The sequence below is a fragment of the Trematomus bernacchii genome, unplaced genomic scaffold (genome assembly GCF_902827165.1).
Source record: "Trematomus bernacchii unplaced genomic scaffold, fTreBer1.1, whole genome shotgun sequence".
Taxonomy (NCBI): domain Eukaryota; kingdom Metazoa; phylum Chordata; class Actinopteri; order Perciformes; family Nototheniidae; genus Trematomus; species Trematomus bernacchii.
The window spans coordinates 6696015-6719195 of NW_022987973.1; the positions used below are offsets into that span (position 1 = coordinate 6696015).

The 23181-nt window shown below is 41.1% G+C and overlaps 2 protein-coding genes across 2 annotated transcripts; both read left to right on the forward strand.

Moving 5' to 3' along the window:
- The first annotated feature begins 226 nt into the window (after positions 1 to 226).
- LOC117471616 (fibulin-7) lies at positions 227 to 6959 on the forward strand. The gene is made up of 8 exons (XM_034116734.1): positions 227 to 452; positions 2602 to 2761; positions 2845 to 3015; positions 3610 to 3735; positions 4887 to 5072; positions 5161 to 5298; positions 5613 to 5748; positions 6214 to 6959. Exons 1-8 carry the CDS (start codon positions 390 to 392, stop codon positions 6575 to 6577), a joined length of 1344 nt encoding a protein of 447 aa, XP_033972625.1. The 5' UTR covers positions 227 to 389; the 3' UTR covers positions 6578 to 6959.
- Positions 6960 to 10311: 3352 nt separating this feature from the next.
- kif7 (kinesin family member 7) lies at positions 10312 to 22972 on the forward strand. Its single transcript, XM_034117041.1, has 20 exons — positions 10312 to 10395; positions 11652 to 12098; positions 12320 to 12517; positions 12647 to 13046; positions 13199 to 13546; positions 14210 to 14402; positions 14484 to 14636; positions 14863 to 15021; positions 15145 to 15302; positions 15438 to 15556; positions 15795 to 15950; positions 16043 to 16248; positions 16913 to 17110; positions 17551 to 17676; positions 17891 to 18067; positions 18151 to 18366; positions 18657 to 18863; positions 19099 to 19297; positions 19583 to 19744; positions 20742 to 22972. The coding sequence occupies exons 2-20, from the start codon at positions 11768 to 11770 to the stop codon at positions 21119 to 21121; spliced, it is 4086 nt and encodes a 1361-aa protein (XP_033972932.1). The 5' UTR covers positions 10312 to 10395; positions 11652 to 11767; the 3' UTR covers positions 21122 to 22972.
- The last annotated feature ends 209 nt before the right edge of the window (positions 22973 to 23181 follow it).

Here is a 23181-nt window from a genome sequence, read left to right on the forward strand (position 1 = left end):
GGCAAATAATAACATCACAAAACATCAAAAAATCATAATTATCAAATAACACATGATCCAGAGCTTTGTTTGTTGAGCTCTGTTTTCTTCCACTTCTCTATAAACAAGATATGAACTAAGCTGCCCTGACTGGAGAGGAAGTGCGCACCAAGTTAAGTAAAAGGATAAAATGTGGTCGCATTTTTCTTAAAGACTCTTTTCCCTGATTGGCTCCTGAAGAGTAAACTCAACATTCCTCAGTGGTTTTCTAGAGCAGCTTTTCCAACTGCTCACTCTGGTCATTCTCTGACCTGGAGTCCCTGCACGCACTCAGAGTTCACAGCACTGCGACTTCTTCCACATGTGAGGACTGATCGTCGACTGTGAGTTGGATTGGGATCAGTGGAATCATGATTGCTCCGATTGTCATCACCTTGCTGTGTTTCTGCTCGCTACACCCTACTTTTGGACAGGTGAGTGATTCAATGTCTCAGGCTAATGCAGTGGAGCTATATCTAAGGATATTATTTCAGTTAAATACATTTAAAGCCTCACCAATTGCTGACAGAAGACAAAAATGACAGATATGAGTAACCTTACAAGTCCTTCTGTGAATGTAACTGCTTGGCTTCATTCATACAGTTTTTGAGAGATCACACCTTGGGTCACTTTCATATTGTATGCAAGCCTCAGGAACAATTTCATTAATATACTAAATATACTGTATTTAGCATTCCTGTTAAATGTTTCCATAAATCAACATCTGCCTGTGAATGACTGCTTTTAGGTCGTTTCATGCATGTCTGTGTCTGTGCATGTGTGTGTTACTGAGAGATGGCCAGCATGTTGTAGAATATGGGATGGTTAGTTATGACTTTATGTGTAAGGTAGTAAAGTCGTTGCACATTCAACTGAAAGGGCGCAGAACCCCGCCAAATGCATCTTTCAATGTTATTTAAAGTTTAAAAAATGTGTGTATCTGCCATGTGATTCATATCCGCTCCGAATGTAACTTTTCACCCTTCTACTAAGTTTCATGAAGATCTGGGCGGTATTTTTTTCAGTAATGCTGCTGATATACAGACAAACTACAGAACCAAAAGCATTAAAGTTGATCATTTGGTTATATTTAATAGTCCTACTGTCATCTTGCGCTCCAGTGCCTCATACACACTGTTACCAAGTTAACATGAAGCCATGTGAAATGCCGCTGAGCACAGGCAGAAAGAGGCCTTTGACAACTACGCTATAAACACCAGCCTCCCTTCCCGGCTGACTGAAGCCTCGCCAAACCCCAGTTCTGTCCAAATCAGAAAGGTGTTTTCAACAAATATTGACCCTTCTTACATAACCCTGGCTGGACGCAAACACTAATTGGTTGTCTGAAAACATGCGTAAGAGGGCAGGGCAGAGGGCGTAGAATGACGCAGTTGAAGAGGACAAACAAGTCTTTGCCACTCCCTCGCCCCAGCAGCCAATAGAAAGAGAGGTTGTAACACAGGTGATGTTTATGCTGTGGGCGTTTATACCCGACTGACTGACCCCGAACCCTGAAACCACCTAAATGACATATGGAAGTTACATAGGTTTATGTAATGACGATTTTAAACATCAACGCGGGGTCACACCTAAAAACCACATCACAATTTTAAGAGAGTGTTTCTGTTTTTATAACTGAGTTACAGTATCTAGCTTTGAGAGGAGGAGGTTCCTGCTTGCAAATGCTTACAGTGGCCAAACATGCTCTGATCCTGCAGCGTTTAATCGCTCGTATAACAGCCCAGCCTCTGTCGCCCTCTGCACAGGCCTTCAAGGGACTCCTTCAGCAGAATTTCATTTGTTTACATGCACTGTGGAGCTGCTTATTTTGGAGTATAACCTTTTTTTCAAGGAGTACTTTTAATTAACCTCAGGTATTCATAGGAGTTGAAGGTGATGCCAATTCAGTATTTGTCACTATGCAGACATAAAAAACCAGGCAGTGTAATTTATGTGATGTGACCATGTTGCTGAATCATTTAAATCATAGAGAAAAGTGCAAAGAAATAAATTGCCACATAATTGAGTGTGATTCAGATTGGGTGACAGCTTTTTGAAAGTCTGAACAATCAAAAAAATAAAGAGTTTTGTTGTTAAAATCTATTACATCATTTTGAGTCTTAAATGTGTCTTAAATTATTGTGATTGTAGTAATGTGTTTTTATTACATGTACAGCACTTTGGCTCGACCAAAAATCGCTTTTAAATGTGCTTTATAAATAAAACTTGATTTGATTTGATTTGATTTGAAATGGGAAGAACATACATCAATGAAATCACGGCTTGTAGTCCGGCATCTTTTATGTGGAAAGATTTATTTTTAACTAACGTGAGGAGTAGCTCTTATGTATTCATCAATTCAGTAAAACAGCAGGCAATAACCTCCTAAAAACAAAAATCTAAATCAGATAAAACCCATTGAATGAAATTATACATAGAATTACAGTACGTGTCAATACTTTCAATTTTATATTTCATACTCTAACATCGATTGGTCTTGTGAGGTAATTCACAGCTTTGAAGAAGTTCTTGTGAAAGATAATCAGCACTTTATTACATTAGTCATCCTCTGTTTTTTTCCAGGACTGCCCTGGTAGACAGGAATTACATGGCTCTCTGAAGCAAGTCCAGAAACTTCTCTCAGCCCATGAAGCCACATACATGCAGAGTCTTCGCAACCTGAAAAAGAAAATAAACCTGTTGCAGAGCAGTGCTGGAAAGCAGAGTACAAGAGCCACCAACAGTAAGTAAAACCCTCAGAAACATGAATGCATTCAAATGGAAGTTGTTGAAATATCTGCCATTCTGTTTTTTTATTCCTCTCAGGTACCTGCCCCAAACTTGACGTGCCAATCAATGGGAGGAAGCTTGGCAAGTCCCACAGCGTAGGTCATGAGGTTCACGTTCTGTGTGACCCTGGCTATGAACTTGTGGGATCTGAGAGCCGGTTTTGTCAGGAGAGCCTGAGCTGGAGCGGCCACCAGGCTACCTGCCGGGGTGAGAGACTAGCACTGATCCTCTGCTCCCTGGCTGGTCTTCACTGTCTCCTCCTCATCCTCTTTCCACCAGTGTCCCTCCTCTTCTTCACCCTGACCCTGATCACTCATCCTGTTATCTAACCCTATGATCACTTTAACAACCCTGTCATCGTCCTTTTGTAACCTTGCCCTCTCCTGCTCTCTTTTGCCATTCCTCTTTTTGTGCATCATGCATGTCACCAACGTTTTTCTATGTAGAGATATGTTTCATATGTGACCCATGATCATATTTCCTCTTTATGTACTCTGGCTGTTGTCCAGAGAGCTCATTGAATGCCATGACATATGATATTCTAACCTCTATGTCCTCTGACAGCTCGCTGACTTTAAGATAACAGCTCAAAGGCTGTTTGATCAAGACCAGGGATAACCCTACGCTAACATTAACTCATCTGCTCCATTTGAGCCGTATTCCCTCTTTAACATGCAAGATGTCACCCACTCTTCAGCATCAAAGATATTCAGTTCCAGATGTCCTTGTATCACCTCCAAAAATATTAAATGTAGCAATGGAGTCTCCTCGTATAACCCTCCTTTATGTCTTTACCCCCAGACATCAATGAGTGTGCGTCGTCTCCGTGCCTGAACGCTGGGACTTGCGTGGATGAAGTGAACCAGTTCTCTTGTATCTGTGCTAAAGGCTGGACCGGAGCTACCTGTCAGAGCCCTCTGCCAACATGTGGGTATAATACAGTTCATACTCAGACCACACACACATGTTGGTGGTGTACTTTTGCTTCACCAACTTCCACTTAAAACCTGAAGTTTGGTTATCAGGTTCCTTCAAATGTTTTCATACCATAGTAATGGATGATATATGTAACAAAAAGAGCATAAATTGTTATGCTAGGATTCAAATCATCCTAGTCTACTAAAGGGGATTATATTGGCTGTGGGTTTGGCTTGCCAACACAAGCCATTGCTACATACCACAAAGTGTTTTTTAATTAATTACATTCTGAAGTCCAAGACGATGCTGGTTCAGAGTCTGGTCTGCTTCTTGGTGTGGGTGGGGGGTCTGTGAATCTCTGAACTTGACTTTGTTCATCTCCATTCATGTTATATCACCACGCTAATTTACTGTTCAGAATTCTATGTTGCTCATTAGATCACTGAGGTTCTATTTATTCTTTTTGTACTGGATTTTTGAGGCTGATATCAATATTGACAGTAACGGCCCGTCCACACGGCGGCGTGCGTTGAAGCTTGCCGGCGGGGGGTGCTGAAACTCGACCAACAACCAATCACATGAATCTCCCGCCCCGGACACACAAGCACGTGGTTTGATTGGCTAGAGCTTGTACTGGCATATGATTCGATTGGCTGAAGCTTCCGCCGAAGCTTCAAAAGTTGAACATTGCTCAACTTTTGCAGCGAGCAACGCTTCTGAAGCTACGCTTCGCTCCCACAATGCAGTTCGGCGAAACGTGACGTCACCCCATTCAAAGTGAATGGGCAGAAGCGTTGAAGCTTCAACGCACGCCGCCGTGTGGACGGGCCATAAGATATCACATAAAACCAAAGTTCATCCAAACATTTTGCTGAAAGGATTCCTTTAGTTTTGTGAATAATGTTGACAATATTATGTACAGTGCAAAGTGGGAGAGCTGAAAACTAAACTTTTCTAGTGGACAAACGATGTAATGTTCACACTGTAATATAAGCGCAGCTTATCTATTAGCCCAGCTCTAAAAAATATGACAACCTATGATATATGTGTGAATATATGAAAGGTTCCATAATTTCCATATGTTGATTGGAGGGGAATCAGGGAAGGAAAACCCAATCTTTAACTGCTTACCTTTCTGTTTTCCTGTCCCCCTCATTCAGTCTTTGTCACCATGACAAACACCTCTGCCGCCACCTCCCCAGACACCGCTGCTGCTGTTACCCTGCCTGCTGCCACCACTGGGCCCTTTGTTCGTCCATCACGTTGCAGCATAATACAGGGGACCACCCACTGCACCTGTGAGGCAGGATACACCATCTCTGGCAGGGACAGCAACATCTGCACTGGTACGACTAACACCTGCCCAAGCTGTGACTAAACCATACATTTATGTCTCCTTGTGAGATGTTAACTGTTTGCATTGTTGGCTTTTAGATATAGATGAATGTGAGCTGTTCCATAATGGCCAGGCTGGCAAACTGTGTTTACACTCTTGTGTTAACACTGCTGGAGGCTACCGCTGTACCTGCCCTGTCGGATACAATGGGACCCGCGATGGACGCAGCTGTAAAGGTGTGTTTTCCTGTTCTGTTTCACTTTTATTTCTCTCTTCTTTTTTTTTATTCGCTCTCAACATAAAATAATCCATAAAACAGTTATGTAATACAAACATTTGTTAACAAATATTAAGATTAAAAACATTGTAACATCTTATCCATTGTCCCGTTTTTATATATATCATACTTGCTATATTCTGGGTTACTTTCATTCAAAATATAATAGAAAGTCTCATCAAAACGTACTTAAACGATACTTAAAAAAATTATAAAATCTCAACCAACTTTTCTGTTTAATAATTGTGTTACTATGCTGATGTTTCTTCACAGACATTGATGAGTGTGCCACCAGACAAAACAACTGCACAAAGGATCAGATGTGCATTAACACGTATGGTGGCTTCCAGTGTGTCCGTGTGGACTGCCCAAAAATCCCTCATGCAACATATGTCAAGACGTCCCCTATGTGAGCATTTTACCTAACCATTTTTTACATCTAAATTCACTGGCATTGTAAGAATTTAGTGTGAGTTTTCATTTGAGATCTATCAGTAGGAGGTTTTTAGAACCTTAATAATCAAAAAAATATATTTAACTCCTACTGTCTGCTCTGATTGGTCAGTGCATCTGCGCTCTTGTTGTGTCTTCACTGTCATTTCTTCAAAACATTGTAGTGGTATTTTCTTCATATATATAGTATTGTTGTGTTTTACCAAAGTCTTTGTTTAAAGCCACAGCTTCTGAATATTGGCTGCTGAGCATTTGGATTGAGCGATTCAATACTTACACAGTATTTTATAGCACCATGACCAGCTTTTAAATAAAATAAAAAACAGATAAATATTTACAATATGGGACCTTTCAAACATTGACAGTATAATATGTTTGATTATTATCTTGGTTGATCATTTAACATAAACTCTTTTTCCAGGCGTTGTGAACGTAACCCCTGTCCTCTGGACAACAAGGCATGTTCTCAGACACCGAACTCCTTCTCCTACCATTACCTGGCTGTTGTGTCCAACCTGTCGGCTCCTCGCGTCATGTTCAGGGTCTCAGCATTACGTCCAATTGGTGACACGCTTCGCTTCTCCCTGCTGGGGGGAAGGCTAACCCGGCGGCACTTCACAGTCCAGCGTTCAGACCGATTGACGGGTCAGCTGATGCTGGTGAGCCCTGTGCAGGGCCCTGCCACGCTGGAGGCGGACGTTGAGATGAGCGAGCTGGAGAGACGAGTCCAGCTGGGGAGGTACATCACCAAAGTCACAATGTTTGTTTCCCAGTATGAGTTTTAAAAAGATAGGGAAGAACCTGTAATCACGCTAAGAGCACAAAGGCCAAACAAAAGCATTGTTTGGATTAGGCCAAGGACTCTTTATTGGATGGTGAATATCTAGTGTGCTGTTGCTGATCTGAAACATATTTATTGCACGAATAAAGACATGAGTGTATGATTTGTAAAAGGTTAATTACATGATGTAGCAAACAGTTAAAAATCATTAGAGTCAGTTCAACCTGAAGGAAAGTGCTATATTTGCCAATGAAAGTTCTGCTATGTTGACATTAATGTTACGTATGCTGGATATGTATTGATGACGTGTGAAGATTTTATAATTGTATTTACGATCATATTTTATTTATATTCTGGTTCTACACATCTATAATAAAATGATTAAAACCTCACATAACATTTTAAAAGTTCTTTATTTGCCAAAGCCTAAAATGTTAAGAAAATGGTTTATATATATAGCAGTGATATATGTGAGCTGTGGTTTTTTGCAAAACACTTCAGTTCTCTCAGTACAGAGCGGTGCTGTTCAGCAGACAGAAAGCCAAAGACAGGCTGCTCAAAGAGCCACTGTGTTCTTACAGTGCATGAATAACTCCAACGTTTCAATTTGCACAACAAGTACACACAGAAAAATGCACATTCACCCAGCAGCTAAGGTACGTGTGATGATTTTCCCTTTGAGAGGAGGTTTATATTTTTTTAAGTGTGCTGAAATGTGACACCTCTGTGCTGTAGGAGCCATCTACTTCTCTGCGTTACACAACTGTCTGAAAAAGAAACCACACAGAAGTGCATCTGTAGCACAGTGAGGCAAAGTGTAGGTTCACTGGAGACAAACAGGGTGTCTTTAGTGGGAGAAGGGGGCTCCATACTGTGGCAGAGGTTCGCAGAGGACACAGCTGAGGGGGCGGGGGGATCCTTAAACGAGATTGCACGCTGAGTGAAGAAAAAAGATGCGTAGAGATAGGGAGGCAGACAGAGAGTGATGGCTGAATAGAGAGGGCTGAATGGAAGACGATTCACGCCAGCCAGTCCCTGAGGGTTGCAAGCTGAATTAAAATCTGCTGTCTTTATTACCACCGAAGAATAGACCTCTCACTGTTCTCACTCTATTGCTGCCTCTTCTGTTTTAATGGGAGACTAAGGTAGAGGTGAATCAGGAACTAACGATGAACTTTTTCAACCCCTGTCCCCCCATAAATTAAAAATTCAACCCTTTTCGTATCATCTACAGCTTATAATTTATGTGTTTTTATTCTGCATTACTTGTGTGAGATCCAGCCATGGTACATAACAAACATCAATACAAACTGGGCTCTCAGAAAGTCTGCCTGATAGACCCTGGTCTCAAATCTGGTGTTTTGACTGTGCTGTTTCACCTTACAACCCCTCACTCACTGTCCTCACTTTTCCTCCCTGCTCTACCTTATCATATTACATCCACCTTCTCTTCCTTCTATCCCCACTCCTCTATTTCCATCCACTATCCTTTCTCTTCAGCTCTCGCCAATGTGGCTGAGTCACACCATACAGATAAAAACCATCCTAATGAGTGCTGGCAGTGTGTACGAGGACTGAAATCAATATCCTGATCTCAGTCTGGTTGTGAGCTACGGTCATAAGAAACCAGCACACTATCTTTGACAGCAGGCTGGGTTATCACTGGTACTTACTTTTGAAAGGGAATACCTCGGTCTCCTCTGAAGTCTAATGGAACAAAGGAGAGTGTGACTGAGTCTGCAGAGGCTCTGGAGAGTGCAGACAGGACTCCAAAGCCAGTTTGGCTGAGGGCCATTTAATGTGGGCACGCAGGTGATTGGAGAGAGGCCTGCCAAGAGTGCCCACAGTTGATGTGGTCAGAAAAGCAAATCTTCCCTGTTCTATACCGAAGACGGGATTTGGGACATGGGACCTAATTTTCAAATCTTAAATATATTACTTGATGTGCTTTTGCACCAATAAAACATCACATTTTATTTTTATTTTTTACACAAATACTGCACATTCAATTATCAATGAGTACATTTATTGTTGTGTTTACATCTAAAATCCATTGCAAAAGAAAAAAAAGCCTGTGTGTGTTCTGTGTACTTTTAATCCATGATGTTACACTGCCCCCTGCTGCCCAGTTCTACTCTGTTCAATACTTGGTTATGTATATTGTCTTTTTAGGGTTAGGGTTGTTAAGAAGATGCACAGAAGAAACAAATTGCATATTCAAGTTATGGCAAGTGTAAGCCTTCAAATGAAGAATTACATTTCTGAGTCTGGGTTATATGTTAAGCACACACAGGGGTTATATTTAAACACTATAGACTGAGGTGGCCGACAGGTGCAAACACTTACATTAGGAGAAATGTGCTGCACTCTCAAAAACAATGCAAATATAAAAACACAAATGTGCCAACACATGAAAATGAAGAAACATCTTCACCAACTTGACAACACATGTGCAGCAGTAAGGAAGGAGGATTCAGGTGATAAGCTAATGGCTTGTGTAACCATTAAAAAAAAATCAAGCCAAAAAAATCGTTATGACATCATAAAGTGGCCAAAATCTGGTGACCTTTAAAGTGTTTTGCTACTCAGTAGAGAATATATTGTAATCTTTGTGCGGACAATTACAAAAGACACTGCTATTTGAAATCAGCGGTTGTGATAAACTCCTGTTATATCTCCTTTTGTGTTGTGTGATCTTAGTTATTTTGCAATTCATCATTACATATTGTTGATGTCTCTCTCTATGAACTTTACCTGCAGAGGGCTCAAGGTAAGATACACAAGACATGTCAAAATGCTGATTTATTTTAAATCATGATTTTAAATGTATCTTACAACATTTGAAAAAAAAGTTAACAAGTTATTGTCTCCATCATATTCAAAACAAGTGGTGGTATTGAAAATTGATAATATGCTGTTTTGCAGACTTATTTATATACGATACGATACGATACGATATTACTTTATTTGTCAGATCAGGTCTGAAATTTGACTTGCGTCACAGCAGCTCCATGTCCAACATCAACAGACAAATATCCAGACACAAATACATGAAACACAAACAACAAACATTTAACATAACAGCACAATCAGTGAGAGAAAAGCTGCTCAAAGAGCCTTCAGCGTGCATTTGATCTGGGATTTAGCTCTGTATTTACTGAGAGGATTGACTGATGCACAAAGGAGTGCTTCAGTCTGACTTTATTGAATCGTGGGACCCTGTATCTCCGATTAGATGGTAGCAGTTCATATTCACTGTTCAGAACATGGTTTGGGTCAGAGATTATGTTATTGGACAGCCTCACTAGGTTGTTATGATAGGCTTAGTCATAGAGTCTCTGACAGGGTTGACCAACAATCTTTGAGCAGATTTTTAACAGGTGGAGCAGGTGGATATATTAACATTTTGAACATTTTCAAAATGTTATGTTAGAGGCAACCACAAAACAAATACTATCTTGTTCAGTCTTGCAAACAGTAGGCCTACATTTGTTATTAAGGGAGACAAAAAAAGGAAATAGCATCTTTGTTGTATTTATTTTGTCTAATATTTTCACATCTATTTCTCTACGTTTGTTTGTGATGCACAATCTTAAAGGAAAACCCCTTAACTTTCGCTAGTAAATGTATGTGTAATAAACTGTATTAAAAAGAACAACCAGACTGCTCTCTGCAGCCATGATGCTTTCTGGTGGAGACCACACCCAACATTCAGCTCTAACTTTCTGGCTCCTCCCCCCTGACTGCCCCTCAACTTCCATACTCCCAAAAATCCTCCAGTGTTATCCTAAATCCGCGGTGTGATTTCTGCCACATTAAAAAGTAAGTTGTGTGAACTGTTAATGGTTGTAAGGTCTTACCACATCAGTCCATGCTGTATCTCTTAGGGGATCATGTATCTCAGTTGCCCCTCTAGAGCACGATATCCAGCCTCATCCCCATGTTTTGATGTTGTTGTTCGGACTTCTGGCTAACTTGCTAACTTTAGCTTAGCTGAAGTTATCTGGGAAACAGGCGAGCAAACCACCGTGGGAGATTTGGTGAAAATATGTCTTACAAGTAAAAGAAAAGAGTCTCCATGTGTGTGTGTTTGTGGATAACGGTAATCTAAGTTGCTAACATGGCCAAGATAACTTTATGGGACCATGGTGTTTTAAAAATGCTATCTATAATGATGGTGTTCGTCTTTTTACGTAAAGTTAAGAAACCTAGTGAAAGTAAACAAGCTTTCCTAACGGGAAGATAGTCTGAAACTTAAGGAGTTTGATATAAAGTGATGTTGTCTCGCATATCACTGTGTAGTAGCGTTAGCATAAGGCTAAGTCATCTCATCAGTTTTCTAATCATCCGTTACTTAATAAATCTAAATCCATATTTTAGAAACCTCAGTTGTATTTAATGTTTCCTATAATTAAGCATATCAAAGTGTGTTTGTATAAGGCTGCAGGGCCACCTCTTCAAAGCAAACAACTAAAATGTATACCTCACGTCTTTTTGACGTCTTTTTCGCTTAAAAGCTAGGCATTCCCAGGTTGGGTTACAACTTTGCATTACAGGTATTAACATCATAACCCTGAAATGCCTGTATTTTCATAGAAACAAAAATAAACACATGCCCTGTATGTCTACACAATAACATGCATGCAAACATCCCTATACAGTGTTAACTTTTCAACTGAGAAAGGCCATATTATCTAGAAGATGAGAAAATGTAAGGCTGTACATTTGGTATTTGGTTATTTGGTATAGATTTTTAAAACATAATCATACCGAGGTCAAGCAATAGGCAGGCCGGGTCTACAGAAAAACCAATGTGATGAAGTATCTTGATTTATCAGGTATTTAATCAATACCAAAATCAGTAACGCCTTTCTGTTTTTTTTCTTTTCAGGCTATTTACTATCATATATACAATTTTTGATATTGCATTATTAAAGTATGTATCCATATCGCAATTTTTTATTGTAGGTTAAAGTGTGTTTTAGAATATGGTTTTACATTTAATTTTGAGCTGCTACTTTTGTTCATTGCTTGCTAATTAATCACATTCTCACTTATAACCATTTAAAATCATTCAGCCGGATAACATGGGGTGTTGACGAAGAATTTGGTGAAAGAGGATTTCTATCCATTGCCACTAAGATGATCCACATGTAGCAGAGGAATCCAGAAGAGCTTCAGCGGGGCAGCAGAAATGTCTCCCAAGGTGCCCAGTGGCCAAGGCAGAGGGGATTATTCTGCAGTTCAAGTAGCTGTCCGAGTGCGTCCCCTGCTGCCCAAAGAGCTTCTTCACTGCCACGAGAGCTGCATCACCGTGGACTCGGAGCTGTGTCGTGTTACTCTGGGTCACGACAGACACTTTCTTTGCGACTACCTTTTTGAAGAAACTTGCTGCCAAGACAATGTTTACTCTTTGTCTGTTCAGCCGCTCATAGATGCCTTCTTTCAAGGTTTCAATGCCACAGTGTTTGCCTATGGGCAGACAGGCTCAGGCAAGACTTACACCATCGGGGAAGCTAATATCTGTAAGTGATTTATTTGATCTATTTCATCCAATGTCCACTTCAATTGTTGTCAGCTAAGTTTATTCTGTATTAAAGCTCAGTTTAAACATTAAATCCTTTTGCATAGGCCATAAAGTAAATCGCACATTAGTTGGTCTTGTCCAACAAAGTACACACTGCTCTAATCAAGTTTTACTCTGACAAGTTGTTGCCAATTGTTTGTTTTCTAATTGTGTTTGTAGGTTCCTTTAGAGATGAGGAGCAGGGTATCATCCCCAGGGCTGTTGCAGATGTCTTCAAGCTGCTGGATGAAAATGACCTCAATGACTTCTCTGTCCGCGTCTCCTATCTGGAGGTCTACAAAGAGGAGTTCAACGACCTGCTGGAAGTGGAGACTGCCAGCAAGGACATCCTCATCCGGGAGGATAAAGGCAACATTGGTACAAAATTGACAGCCGGATTTGACTTTGAGAATCTCTTTGTCGTTGTGATATTGAATAGCATTTTACTTTTGACTGTTGATTTATGAATTATTCTGCTTTACATTTTTTGTCTCTCTGTCTTCATAGTTCTGTATGGCGTGAAGGAGTGCGAGGTGGAGGGTCTTGATGAGGTGTTAAGTTTACTAGAGTCAGGAAACACAGCCAGGCACACTGGTGCAACCCAGATGAATCAGAACTCCAGCCGGTCACACACCATTTTTACCGTGTATATGGACCAGCGCCGGGGAGCCTCTCGTCTTTATGGGACTGCTGCAAATTCTGGACCGCAAATGTTGTCTTCCAAGTTCCACTTTGTTGACCTCGCGGGGTCAGAGCGCATCTTAAAGACGGGAAACACCGGCGAGAGACTGAAAGAGAGTATCCAGATTAACAGCGGACTTCTGGCTCTGGGAAATGTTATCGGAGCACTCGGAGATCCCAAGAGGAAAGGCTCACACATACCATACAGGGATTCTAAAATCACAAGGTACATTTTAATAAGCTCAGGAAATACTCATTTATTTGATATACTACTGCAGCAGTGCAGGATTTAACAGTGTTTACATTTGCTTACGTGTGATGTTGTTTATAATTTAGGCATTACTACTATGTTGATCATATAATCCTTGTTTCACCCAGGATCCTAAAAGACTCTTTGGGAGGAAATTCAAAAACCCTGATGATTGCCTGCATCAGCCCCTCTTCGTCAGACTTTGATGAGAGCCTGAATACACTAAACTACGCCACAAGGGCCAGAAATATTCAGAACCGGGCGACGGTCAACTGCAAGCGTGAGCCTGATAGGGTAGAAGGGCTGGAGCAACAAATAAAAGCCCTTCGCAGAGCCCTCGAAAACCGCCAGCGCTCAGAGACCCGCATCATTTCTCACGCGGATCCAAGCAGGAGACCTCGACTTGGAGAGGGAGAGATCAGCAGACTGCAGGCTCAGAGCGCCCACTACAGGACGTGCACAGACACTGCCTACAGGTGAGAGCACATTGATTGTGCAAGATGAATACTTGGTAAGATCATTTGTGATTTACTATGTACAGTATATGTATAAGCCGTTGGTCCCAGTGTGCAAGTTATTTCCTTAAAACAATGGTACTCAAACTCCATAATATTAACTTTACTAATTCTCAAAAATATATCCTAATTAAACGGAAAATTCCATTAGGAGGCCAAATCCTACAAACAAGTATTAGAGTATCTGTTCAGCCAAAGCTCAATATATAGTAGCTTATGTCTTTTTGTGATACAACTCTACTGACATTAAAAAAAACTATTGAAATAAAAGCTATACCTTTGTAATGCCATATTTCCTCCTTTCATCAACATTGCCTTTGTATTTTAGATACAGCCAGAGACCGGCTATGACTTTATATTTTATCGAGTGTAGCTCTCTGCTAAAATAAAAGGATATCTTTGTTAACTGTTTTTTTTTATATGTAAAACATGGCACCCTCTCTGGCAAACAGTGATGTTTGGTGGCATAAAGCTACAGGCAGTATCATCTTGATGAGGCTTCATTCACTGGAGAGTTACTTGTCTCTCAGCATGACTATGACATGAGTTTTCCTTGAGTTTCATTCATTGTATGTTAAAGAGGTGCTGCCTTCCTTCACATATTCTATTTTAAATATATCCCAGGTTGCTGCGGGAGCTGCAGAGTGAAGGGGCTCTGAGTGCAGAGCAGAGTCTGAGAGTGAAGGAGTGGCTGTGCTCAGTGGAGGAGGAGCGCAGCGGACTGACCACGGGCTCCGGACCTGACAGCGGCATCGAGAACAGCTCCAATGAAGACACTGTTGGGTTGAGGAGAGGCTGGCCCTCTGTGAGGAACCAGGTCTGTCTCTTTATTCAAATGTTTTAGTCATAACCCTAGGTACACACCACAAATATGTAACTGTATGTGTTACTAACTCAGGATCCAGAGGCTGCGGAGGAGAGGTGGAGCCTTGAGCATGGAGAGAAAGAGGAAAGTATGGACATGCTTCAAGCACAAATCCAGCGGCTGGAGGGAGAGAACACAGACTTTTTAGCTGCTCTGGAGGACGCTATGGAGCAATACAAGCAGCAGGTAAGATGCAGAGCAATTATAATACTGTTTTCCCATTAGGGCAGTTTTTCCCAGAGTAATCATGGCATGACATATTTATGTACTTGTTCAAAACAGGGTAGGGTCAGATAGGGAGAGGTGCGATGATCCTGATTATAATATAATATCGTAATGGACTGATTTTCACTTCAAGTTTTTGCTTTGTTGACGATTTGTTACTTATTTGATTCATTTTCTTCTGTGTCAGAGTGATAAGCTGCAGGAGCAACAGGACTTGATAGCAGAGCTGCAGTGTCTGCTGTCCACTCCAGGGCTGACGGGCCTGGGCCATAACCTGAGACCCCGGCCTCATACAGCCCCTATCGGCTCCCTGGGACACAGTCAGAATGGAGGCAAACACAGACAGGTAACCAAGCAGCTAGTTCTTTGGCCTATGGTCTTGTGTGGATGTTTAAGGTAAAGTGGTAAGAAATAGAAGTATGATGTAGCTTCCCAATGTGTTGATCTGTGGGTTTATTTGTGTGTGCAGATCAGTCCAGTGGGCTATCTTGGTGATGGGATGTTTGGTGATCAGGATGGTGGCCTGTATGAGGAGCAGGAGAACCTAAGAGGAGCAGAGATTGAGGACACAGAAGAAGAAGAAGAAGAAGAGGCCAGACTTTACGAGCTCAGCCTGGAGAGACGCCAGTACGTTGTGTTTCTAAGAAATCATGGCTTGCAACTTAGACTATTTAAATCGAGTGTTGATAAAACAAAAAATACATGCACATATGATCATGTTATGTGTGTGAAATATATGTGTAATGTTTATAATTCTGTCAGACAGGTGAACATGACCTGGACCAGGAGGAACGCGCTGTCAGGAGCACCAGCAGTGGGTGTTAGAGGTCTTATCTCTCTGCCTTATCCGGACCAGCACCGCTGTTTAGCCAGAAAAGCATGTACGTCGTTTTTTGCTTCCTTTTATTAGTCTCCACATGGGGTTTCAATGTTCACACATCAGCCAGTTTACACCCAAATAGAAGTTGAGAAACCATATAGGGCGTAACGATCTGTGATGATACTTGAGGAAGATCTCACAGAAGGGTTTGAACCCTGTCTGCCTTCTTGAAGCTCGGTCACCTTCCTCATGATACCACCATGCTGACCTCCAGTGTTTTCTCTCAAATCTCTGTTTAGCCAACTCCAGTGCTGGGGAGACATCTGTGCGTGAAAGTCTGAAAAGTTTTGAAGGTGTTTCAGACAGGGGTCTTCTTCAGGCACAACAGAAGATCAGGGAGCTCTCTGTCACCATCCGTATGAAGGAGGAACTCATCAAGGAGCTGGTCAAAACGGGTAACAATTCCCATTTTGTTTCCTTCCTTGGCTAAATCTTTTCCAAATAAAGGTTTTCTTTTGTGTCTTTACACCTCACATTTTTTTTTTAGGTAAGGATGCTCAGGCCCTGAACAAGCAGTACAGCCATAAGATCACGGCTCTGGAGCGTGAAGCTGTTCAGGCTCGACAGGAGCTGCAGGAGGCCCAACGGCAGCTGCAGGATCTGGAGAGGCAAGAGAGGGACGTCAGCGCATCGGACAAGACCAGAGCTCAGGAATGTCGCAGGAAGATAGCTGCTGCTCAGAGCAAAGTCCAGGTTTGACTGCCACACCTCTGTATTTATACCTTATATTCAAGGTTCAAGGGTTCAAGGTTCAAGGTTCTTTATTGTCAAACTAACATAGCTACAGAGTAATTATGTCGTTGAAAATCTTATGTCACAGGCTTCTCCAACAATGCAACATTACATAGGCCTTACCTTGTTATACATAGGCAAAACAACTAGGAGGTCATGATGCTGATTTGAGTTGATATTCGATGTAGGGTTCCAGGATTTAGATAAAATATAGAAGTGTGATTTGTTTGACTGATATCAAAATTGCTGTGTGATTCAAAATATCGGAGAGAGTGTTAATTTTCACATCATTATTTTAGTTTTCAACAATCCTTTTTCGGAAGTTTGTAGAATTAATAGGCCCAAAAATGAGCTGCAATACCACAATACTTTAAAAATGGTGTTGTTGGGTTAGATTTTGCCTCCTGTGATTCAGATATCACACTAGTCAAAATATTGCTTTTTCAATAAAATTCCCAATAATTGTTCTGCCCTAATCTGAAAGAATAATGTTGTGCTAAGATGCTTTTTTAAAACTAATGATCTTTTTCTGATATGCAAATACAGCAAAAGATACTGCACTATTCTTTATTTATATGTTTGTTTTGACCTTCTGAAATTGAAAACGTGTATGGTTTTGTGTTAGGTTCTCAGTCAGCGTCAGAGGGACACCGCTCGCCTCGCTAACCTTCCTGCCCAGAGCGAGCGGCGAGTGTTGGAGCTGGAGCGAAGCGTTCAGAGCATGAGGACGCAGCAGGAGCAGCTGCAGAAGAGGCTGCGCCAGGAGAGTCAGCAGAAACGACGTCTGGAGACCGAGATGCAAAGAAGAACCCACAGAGTCAAGGTACCTCGGCTGATACCCAAAGTATCAGTGCTGTATAAGAGTTGGACTGATTCATCCCTACATATTGCAAAATAATAATTTTGTATACATTTTCAAATGGTGTTTTATCAGAAAACCAAGGCTCATTAAGTCATTGTGTCGGGTAGCTAATTACAAATATTTAATATGATTTAAATGCACAGTATCAGGAAACCGCTACATTACTTTTACACGTTGAATTATAAATCCAGCAAGCCACAGATGTGTTGTTATTTGTTTTGCTTTTAATTCCCAATTACTACATTTAGAACCAAGCTTGTTGTAGTTCATTGCAAATCACTATTTATTTCGGAGAAAATACATCCCGGCCACGTCCAAATGTCTGGCAATGGTTTGTAGGAAAGCATATACTGCAATTGATGTTTATCTTCCTTTCTTCCTCCTCTCCATCTCTTCTCTAGGAACTTGAGATTAAAAATGAGCAGCAGCAGAAGATCCTCAGGATAAAGACAGAGGAGGTCGCTGCCTTTCAGAGGCAGAGACGCAGCGGCAGTAACGGCTCTGTCATCTCATTGGAAGAACAACAGGTGGAAACCTCATGGAGATTATTTCTCTAATCACTTTGAATTTATAGAAAACAAACTGCTTTAAAACACCCCTGAAAATGTGTCACATTTGTCATTTTGGTGCCTTACATTTCTCTTGCTGGGCTGTCATTCCCCTTCATCCTCAGTTTGTGTGTCTGTGTCTCTATTTCCGCCTGACCGGTTGGCTTTTTGTGTCTTGACCCTCTGTGAGCAGAAGATTGAAGAACAAAAACGGTGGCTGGATGAGGAAATGGAGCGGGTACTGGGCCAGCGGAAGGAACTGGAAGATCTGGAAGGAGAGCTCACTAAACGAGAAACAATCCTGGCCAAGAAGGAAGCCCTGCTGCAGGAACGCAGCGGACTGGAGACAAAGAGGCTTCGCTCCAGTCAGGTATAAACAACCACAAACAACTCAATTCAGTGACAAAGAAAACAAGCACATGCTGAACATTTTTTAACTCATTTTCTCCCCAGGCACTGAATCAAAACCTGGTGACTCTGACGGGGCGCATTGAGTCACTTGAGCAAGAGTTGAGTGAGAGGAATGGACAACTTCGCAGCAGCAGTGCTCAAGACTCACAACAGATTCGTCAGGAGATCTCCAACCTGCGGCAAGAGAAAGATTCCCTGCTCAAACAGAGAGTGGAGCTGGACGATAAGCTGCGGCAGGGCAGCCTGCTCTCACCTGAGGTCAGATATCACTCTGGGGTTTAAGTACCAACAGAAAAAAAAGACCTATATAAGAAGGGATAGGATTTGTTTTTTGTTTTGTTATGGTACAGATAGCTTTTCTAATATGTGCAAGAGGAATATAATTGTATTTCAAAGTAAGAGATATTTCTGTTCAACAAACCTGAATTTAGGACTTACATGGCACTATTAGGAAATATGACTAGCCGTAGCAAATCGGTGATAGTGTCTGTTTTTGACTGAATGTTCACACTCTAATTAAGTCCATCTGTTCCCTCTGACATTTGAAGGAGGAGCGAACACTTTTCCAGTTGGATGAGGCGATCGAGGCTCTGGATGCCGCCATCGAGTACAAAAATGAGGCCATCACTCAGAGACAGAGACAGCTGAGGGCTTCTGCCAGTATGCTCTCCCAGTGGGAGATGAACCTTATGGCCAAACTCAGTTACCTCTCGGCCTCTGAGACCAGAGCTCTGCTGTGCAAGTACTTCGACAAGGTCTGTACACAAATAAAAAGAGTTTCCGGCCTACTTAACCATTACAAAATGCGATATGTACTACTTTCAATCGAAAAGCTGGCTGGTTGATCACACCACACTAATGTTATTTGAACATCAATAACATTAAACGACCATACTCCTTCCTAAAGCTGAGCAGTGCCACACCTTGTTGGATAAGACTCTTAATACATTCAGCAATATTCAGGCTGAACAGTGTTGCTGTTTCCTGCAGGTGGTGACTCTGCGTGAGGAGGAGCGTAAGCTGCAGCTGGCCCTGGCTGAGCTGGAGATGCAGCTGGACGAGCAGCAGAAGCTGGTGCAGTGGCTGGACAACGCTCTGGATCGCACCCAGCTGGACACCGACCGCCGGCTCACACAGCAGCAGAAGGAGCACGAGAGGAGTGTGCAGCTCTTACTGCAGCAGTGTCGAGGTGCGGGTCACATGGCCTAAAAATACATTTATTGTCTCTCACTAAATTATAAGGTTTCCTGCATGTGTTTTTGTGCTTGCACCACCATAAAACATATTATAAAATCATCACTCTGGTCTAAACTGGACATATTTAAGGTTACCAGGTAGAATTGAAATTGAAGGTAATGCGAAAAGTCAAGTTCCATTTTTGTGTTAGAAAATATTTTTTATTTTGTATTACATTATTTACATAATCAACTTATAAAATAATCAAAATGTGCATACTATGGTGTGTGCCCCACAGACCAAATAGACGAGGGCCTGGCAGGAAGGCAGCGGCAGTATGAAGGATGGATCCATAACCTCAGCATGGAGCTGAACCACTACAAAGCAGCAAACCTGGAACTAAGCAACAAACTCAGGGAGCTCTGTGGTCCAGGCAGCCACCCAAAGGAGCATATTAAAGGTACAAGTATTATCAGATCAAAGTGTTGTTGCTTTTAACATGTATGATTACATAATCATTGTGTTTACAGCTTCCAGCAAGATGGCTTTGGCTATCCAAGCTATAATTTGCTTCTTGCCAAAAAAAATGACTTGAGTGCAAATATACTTCCACATATCCTGAGGCACATCCACTTTTTTAAGATCATTTGTTACCCTCAGATCCTTACATAGATTCATATCAGCTTCTGTGCCTGTGGGAAAAGCTTCACTGGTGTATTGCTGAGGAAACAGGATACATCTTTCCTTTGGGCTAAAACTAATTATTATTTTCTTTATCCACCAATCCGCCTGTTATTTTCTCAAAAGAAAAAACGTACTCTTTAAAATGGCAGAAGGTAAAAAATAGTTCAAATATCCCCAACTTTCCTAAAGCCTGAAGTTACATCTTTAATATGTTGTGTTGTTGAATAGAAGACTCTGGTTGAAGGTATTCTTGCTTTTTAACCATAACAACGCATTTCCTTCCTTTCTGAGGACATGCACAACCCACACTCCAAACAGATGCAAATTAAGCAAGGCAGCAGCATGAGCTAATACTAACTTCATAAATGTATCATCGTTAAGATTTTAGTTTACTTTTCGCAGGCTTTCTATGTGAAATGTTAATACAAAAACAATAACCAGTAGCTGCAGCTGTCTGATACATGTGTTTAAGTAAAAAAACACAACATTTCTTTCTGAAATGTTCAGAAGAAGTAAGAAGTTGCCTCAAAATGTAAATAGTTCACAAACATTTGACTTAAGTATATTGCTTAAGTTAATCGATTACATTTCCATCACTGCCGTCTAAGGTAAATTTGCTTGCAGGAATGTTATTTGGCTTTCTGTTTCTTTGATCAGATATTTAGCCCTCAGATCTGTATTTTAACATTGGTTTTGATTCAGTAAGTCCCATGTAGTAGCATTCCTATCTGACGGCTCTAACTCTCCTTTTGACGTGTTGTCCTTCGATGTAGCATATGATGGAAGAGCAGCAGGCGTTGGCAGCATGGAGAAGTTGACCCGCTTCCCTGAGGACAGCAGCGGGGGCAGGAGCCCGGACCAGGCCTGCAGGTCCCGGGAGGAAATGCGTGAGCTGGTGAACACTCCCCTCCCGTCCACATGGAGGCGCTCCTCTCTCCCCACAGAGGAACCTGCTGTCATGGAGGAGCTGTGGCTCCAGGCAGCGGGGGACGTTCCCGTTAACCGTGTAGTTCAAACTGGGGTGGGGTCCTGGGGCGGGCCGGTCCCAATGCCTGTGGTGAAGTCTCGCAGAGAGTCGCGGCGTTCCAGCCTTAACATTGGACCACTGACTTCCAACAATTCATTAATTGATGTACGGAAGAATCCTGTCTGAAAAGAACTGTATTGTGGCCCTTAAAGTGGCAATAGACAACTTTTAACCCCCTCCCTTCCCAGCGTTACCAATGTTTTCATTTTCCTCAGAGCCTACTATTAACAACAAAGTTATTGACTTGGAAAGAAGCAAGAAATATTTTTGAAATACATGTTATTATAATGAATTCTGAATGCTGCAGAGCATTATAATGTCCACAGCTTTTCTGCCAACAGAAGTCTCTCCGAACGACTCAACTACAAAGCTTTATGCAAATGATGCGCAATGACATTGCGACAGTTTTGTCATTATCTAGCGACTATTGGAGCTAGTGCTGGCTTCTTTCATTTACAAACAGCTGGCAACACTTCACAGGACACACTGCATTTTATTTTTAACAGCTTTGTGCCTTAAACCAAGCCTTCATTTTCCCAGGAGATTTGCAGAATGAAAAGCGAGGCTTATAAGGTACCAATCTTAATGTTAATAATGTCATTACTCTACAGCCAGTACATTGTGCAATCAACATTATCTTTATAATCATGAGTTAAAAAAACGTGTCTATTGCCAGTTTTGGGTGTTTTGCTTAGATTTTAGTTTTGTTGTTTCAGAAAGGTTTGTGCTATAAATTGTCTTTGTGTTTTGTACTTGTATATAACATTTTTTTTAATAAGCAAGGACACCCACTAATTTTTTATATAAAGCACTTTCACTAAGGTAAAGTATTGGTTTCCATGTCATACAGAATTTGTAGGTATATTGTCCTGCCAACCATGAACAAAGAGGAAGTATTTGCATCATGACAAACATAGGATGTGCTCTAAACATGTAGTCTTGTGACCTTCTACAGTATTTTATATTAAAATGTTTTTCCGTATTACTTGTGCACATTATGTTTTTGCAATTTTTATTTAATGGCTGAGGTAATGTAGTCTTTGCATATACAGCTAGAGCTTTGATGCAATGTTGCTTTCAGGTTTGTGGAAATGTGTTCAGTCGTACACTGTGTCTCAGGATTTTAACATGTTTTTGCATTAAGTTGTTTCCATAGTTCTTGTTATTGTTGGCCTTGGTTTCCTAAAATGTCGGTTTCAGGCTGGACATGACTGTGTGTGGAGGTGTATGGTTTGCGCTTGCACACACCAGCATTCAGGATGTGGTTTGAGGAACTCCAGTTTGCAAATGTTCCAGTAGGTGGAGGTAAATACTCAGAAATGTTTCAACATCGACCAGCATGTGGACTTTTATGCTAAGTGTGTGATGTGGACACATGTAGTAATTTACTATCTGCAACATGGCAAACATTCACTACATTCTGCCATGATAATGTGCTGTCCCAAATCAATTAGAAAATAATCAACAATGCATTTTACTATAATGAGTGCATGACAATAATGATTCAGTAAGGAACAGTGTAATTTATTCTCTAATTTGGGATGGTCCTGCATTAAATTGGATCAACATCCTAGTTTCTGTTTTCATGTCCCAAACAAGCCAAAGTATAGGATCCGTCGATGAAAAACTCAGAGGATCATTTCCTTTGAAAAAACAAATAAGACGAAGCTTTCTCATCTGTATTTAACCTTTCTGCCATCATATGTATTGTTACATGAGCATTTGTTTACCTGGTCATCTCTCACTAGCTTGCAGAGAAATTCAACCTTGTGAGATGGGAGTGTCAAACTATCTGAGCAGCAGAGGGCGGCATATCCTCAAAACCTGAGTCCAATATTTCTTAGCTCATCTCCATGAGGGTCAGCAACAGTGTTATTTCACCCTGGACTAAAACTCGAAACCAAACCAGGTTTAGAGAAAGTGCAAGTGTTGGTGGTGAATATGTATTTGTGTGAGCAATAAATTCAATGAATTATTTAAGCTTGTTTTTTTATTAAGTTTAGGTACAGATAAACACAGAAGTACAATACATATATTGTTTAATGGGTAATTACCTTTGGGGGAATAATTACACAAAGAATTGCAAACCTTAAAATGGTCTAGAAATACAAAAAAAGCTGAAGTTGGGAAACATTGGGGCATGAATTTGGGCATAATCATTTTTTAAATTATTGGATAGAGATGAT

Bases quoted from the DNA above. Each gene is read 5' to 3' on its own strand.
- LOC117471616 (XM_034116734.1), top strand. From the start codon at position 390: ATGATTGCTCCGATTGTCATCACCTTGCTGTGTTTCTGCTCGCTACAC. The intron at 3,016-3,609 runs GTGAGAGACTAG...CTTTACCCCCAG, and splicing joins CCACCAGGCTACCTGCCGGG to ACATCAATGAGTGTGCGTCG. The intron at 5,299-5,612 runs GTGTGTTTTCCT...GTTTCTTCACAG, and splicing joins CGATGGACGCAGCTGTAAAG to ACATTGATGAGTGTGCCACC.
- kif7 (XM_034117041.1), top strand. From the start codon at position 11,768: ATGTCTCCCAAGGTGCCCAGTGGCCAAGGCAGAGGGGATTATTCTGCA. The intron at 15,951-16,042 runs GTAACAATTCCC...TTTTTTTTTTAG, and splicing joins CAAGGAGCTGGTCAAAACGG to GTAAGGATGCTCAGGCCCTG. The intron at 16,249-16,912 runs GTTTGACTGCCA...GTTTTGTGTTAG, and splicing joins CTGCTCAGAGCAAAGTCCAG to GTTCTCAGTCAGCGTCAGAG.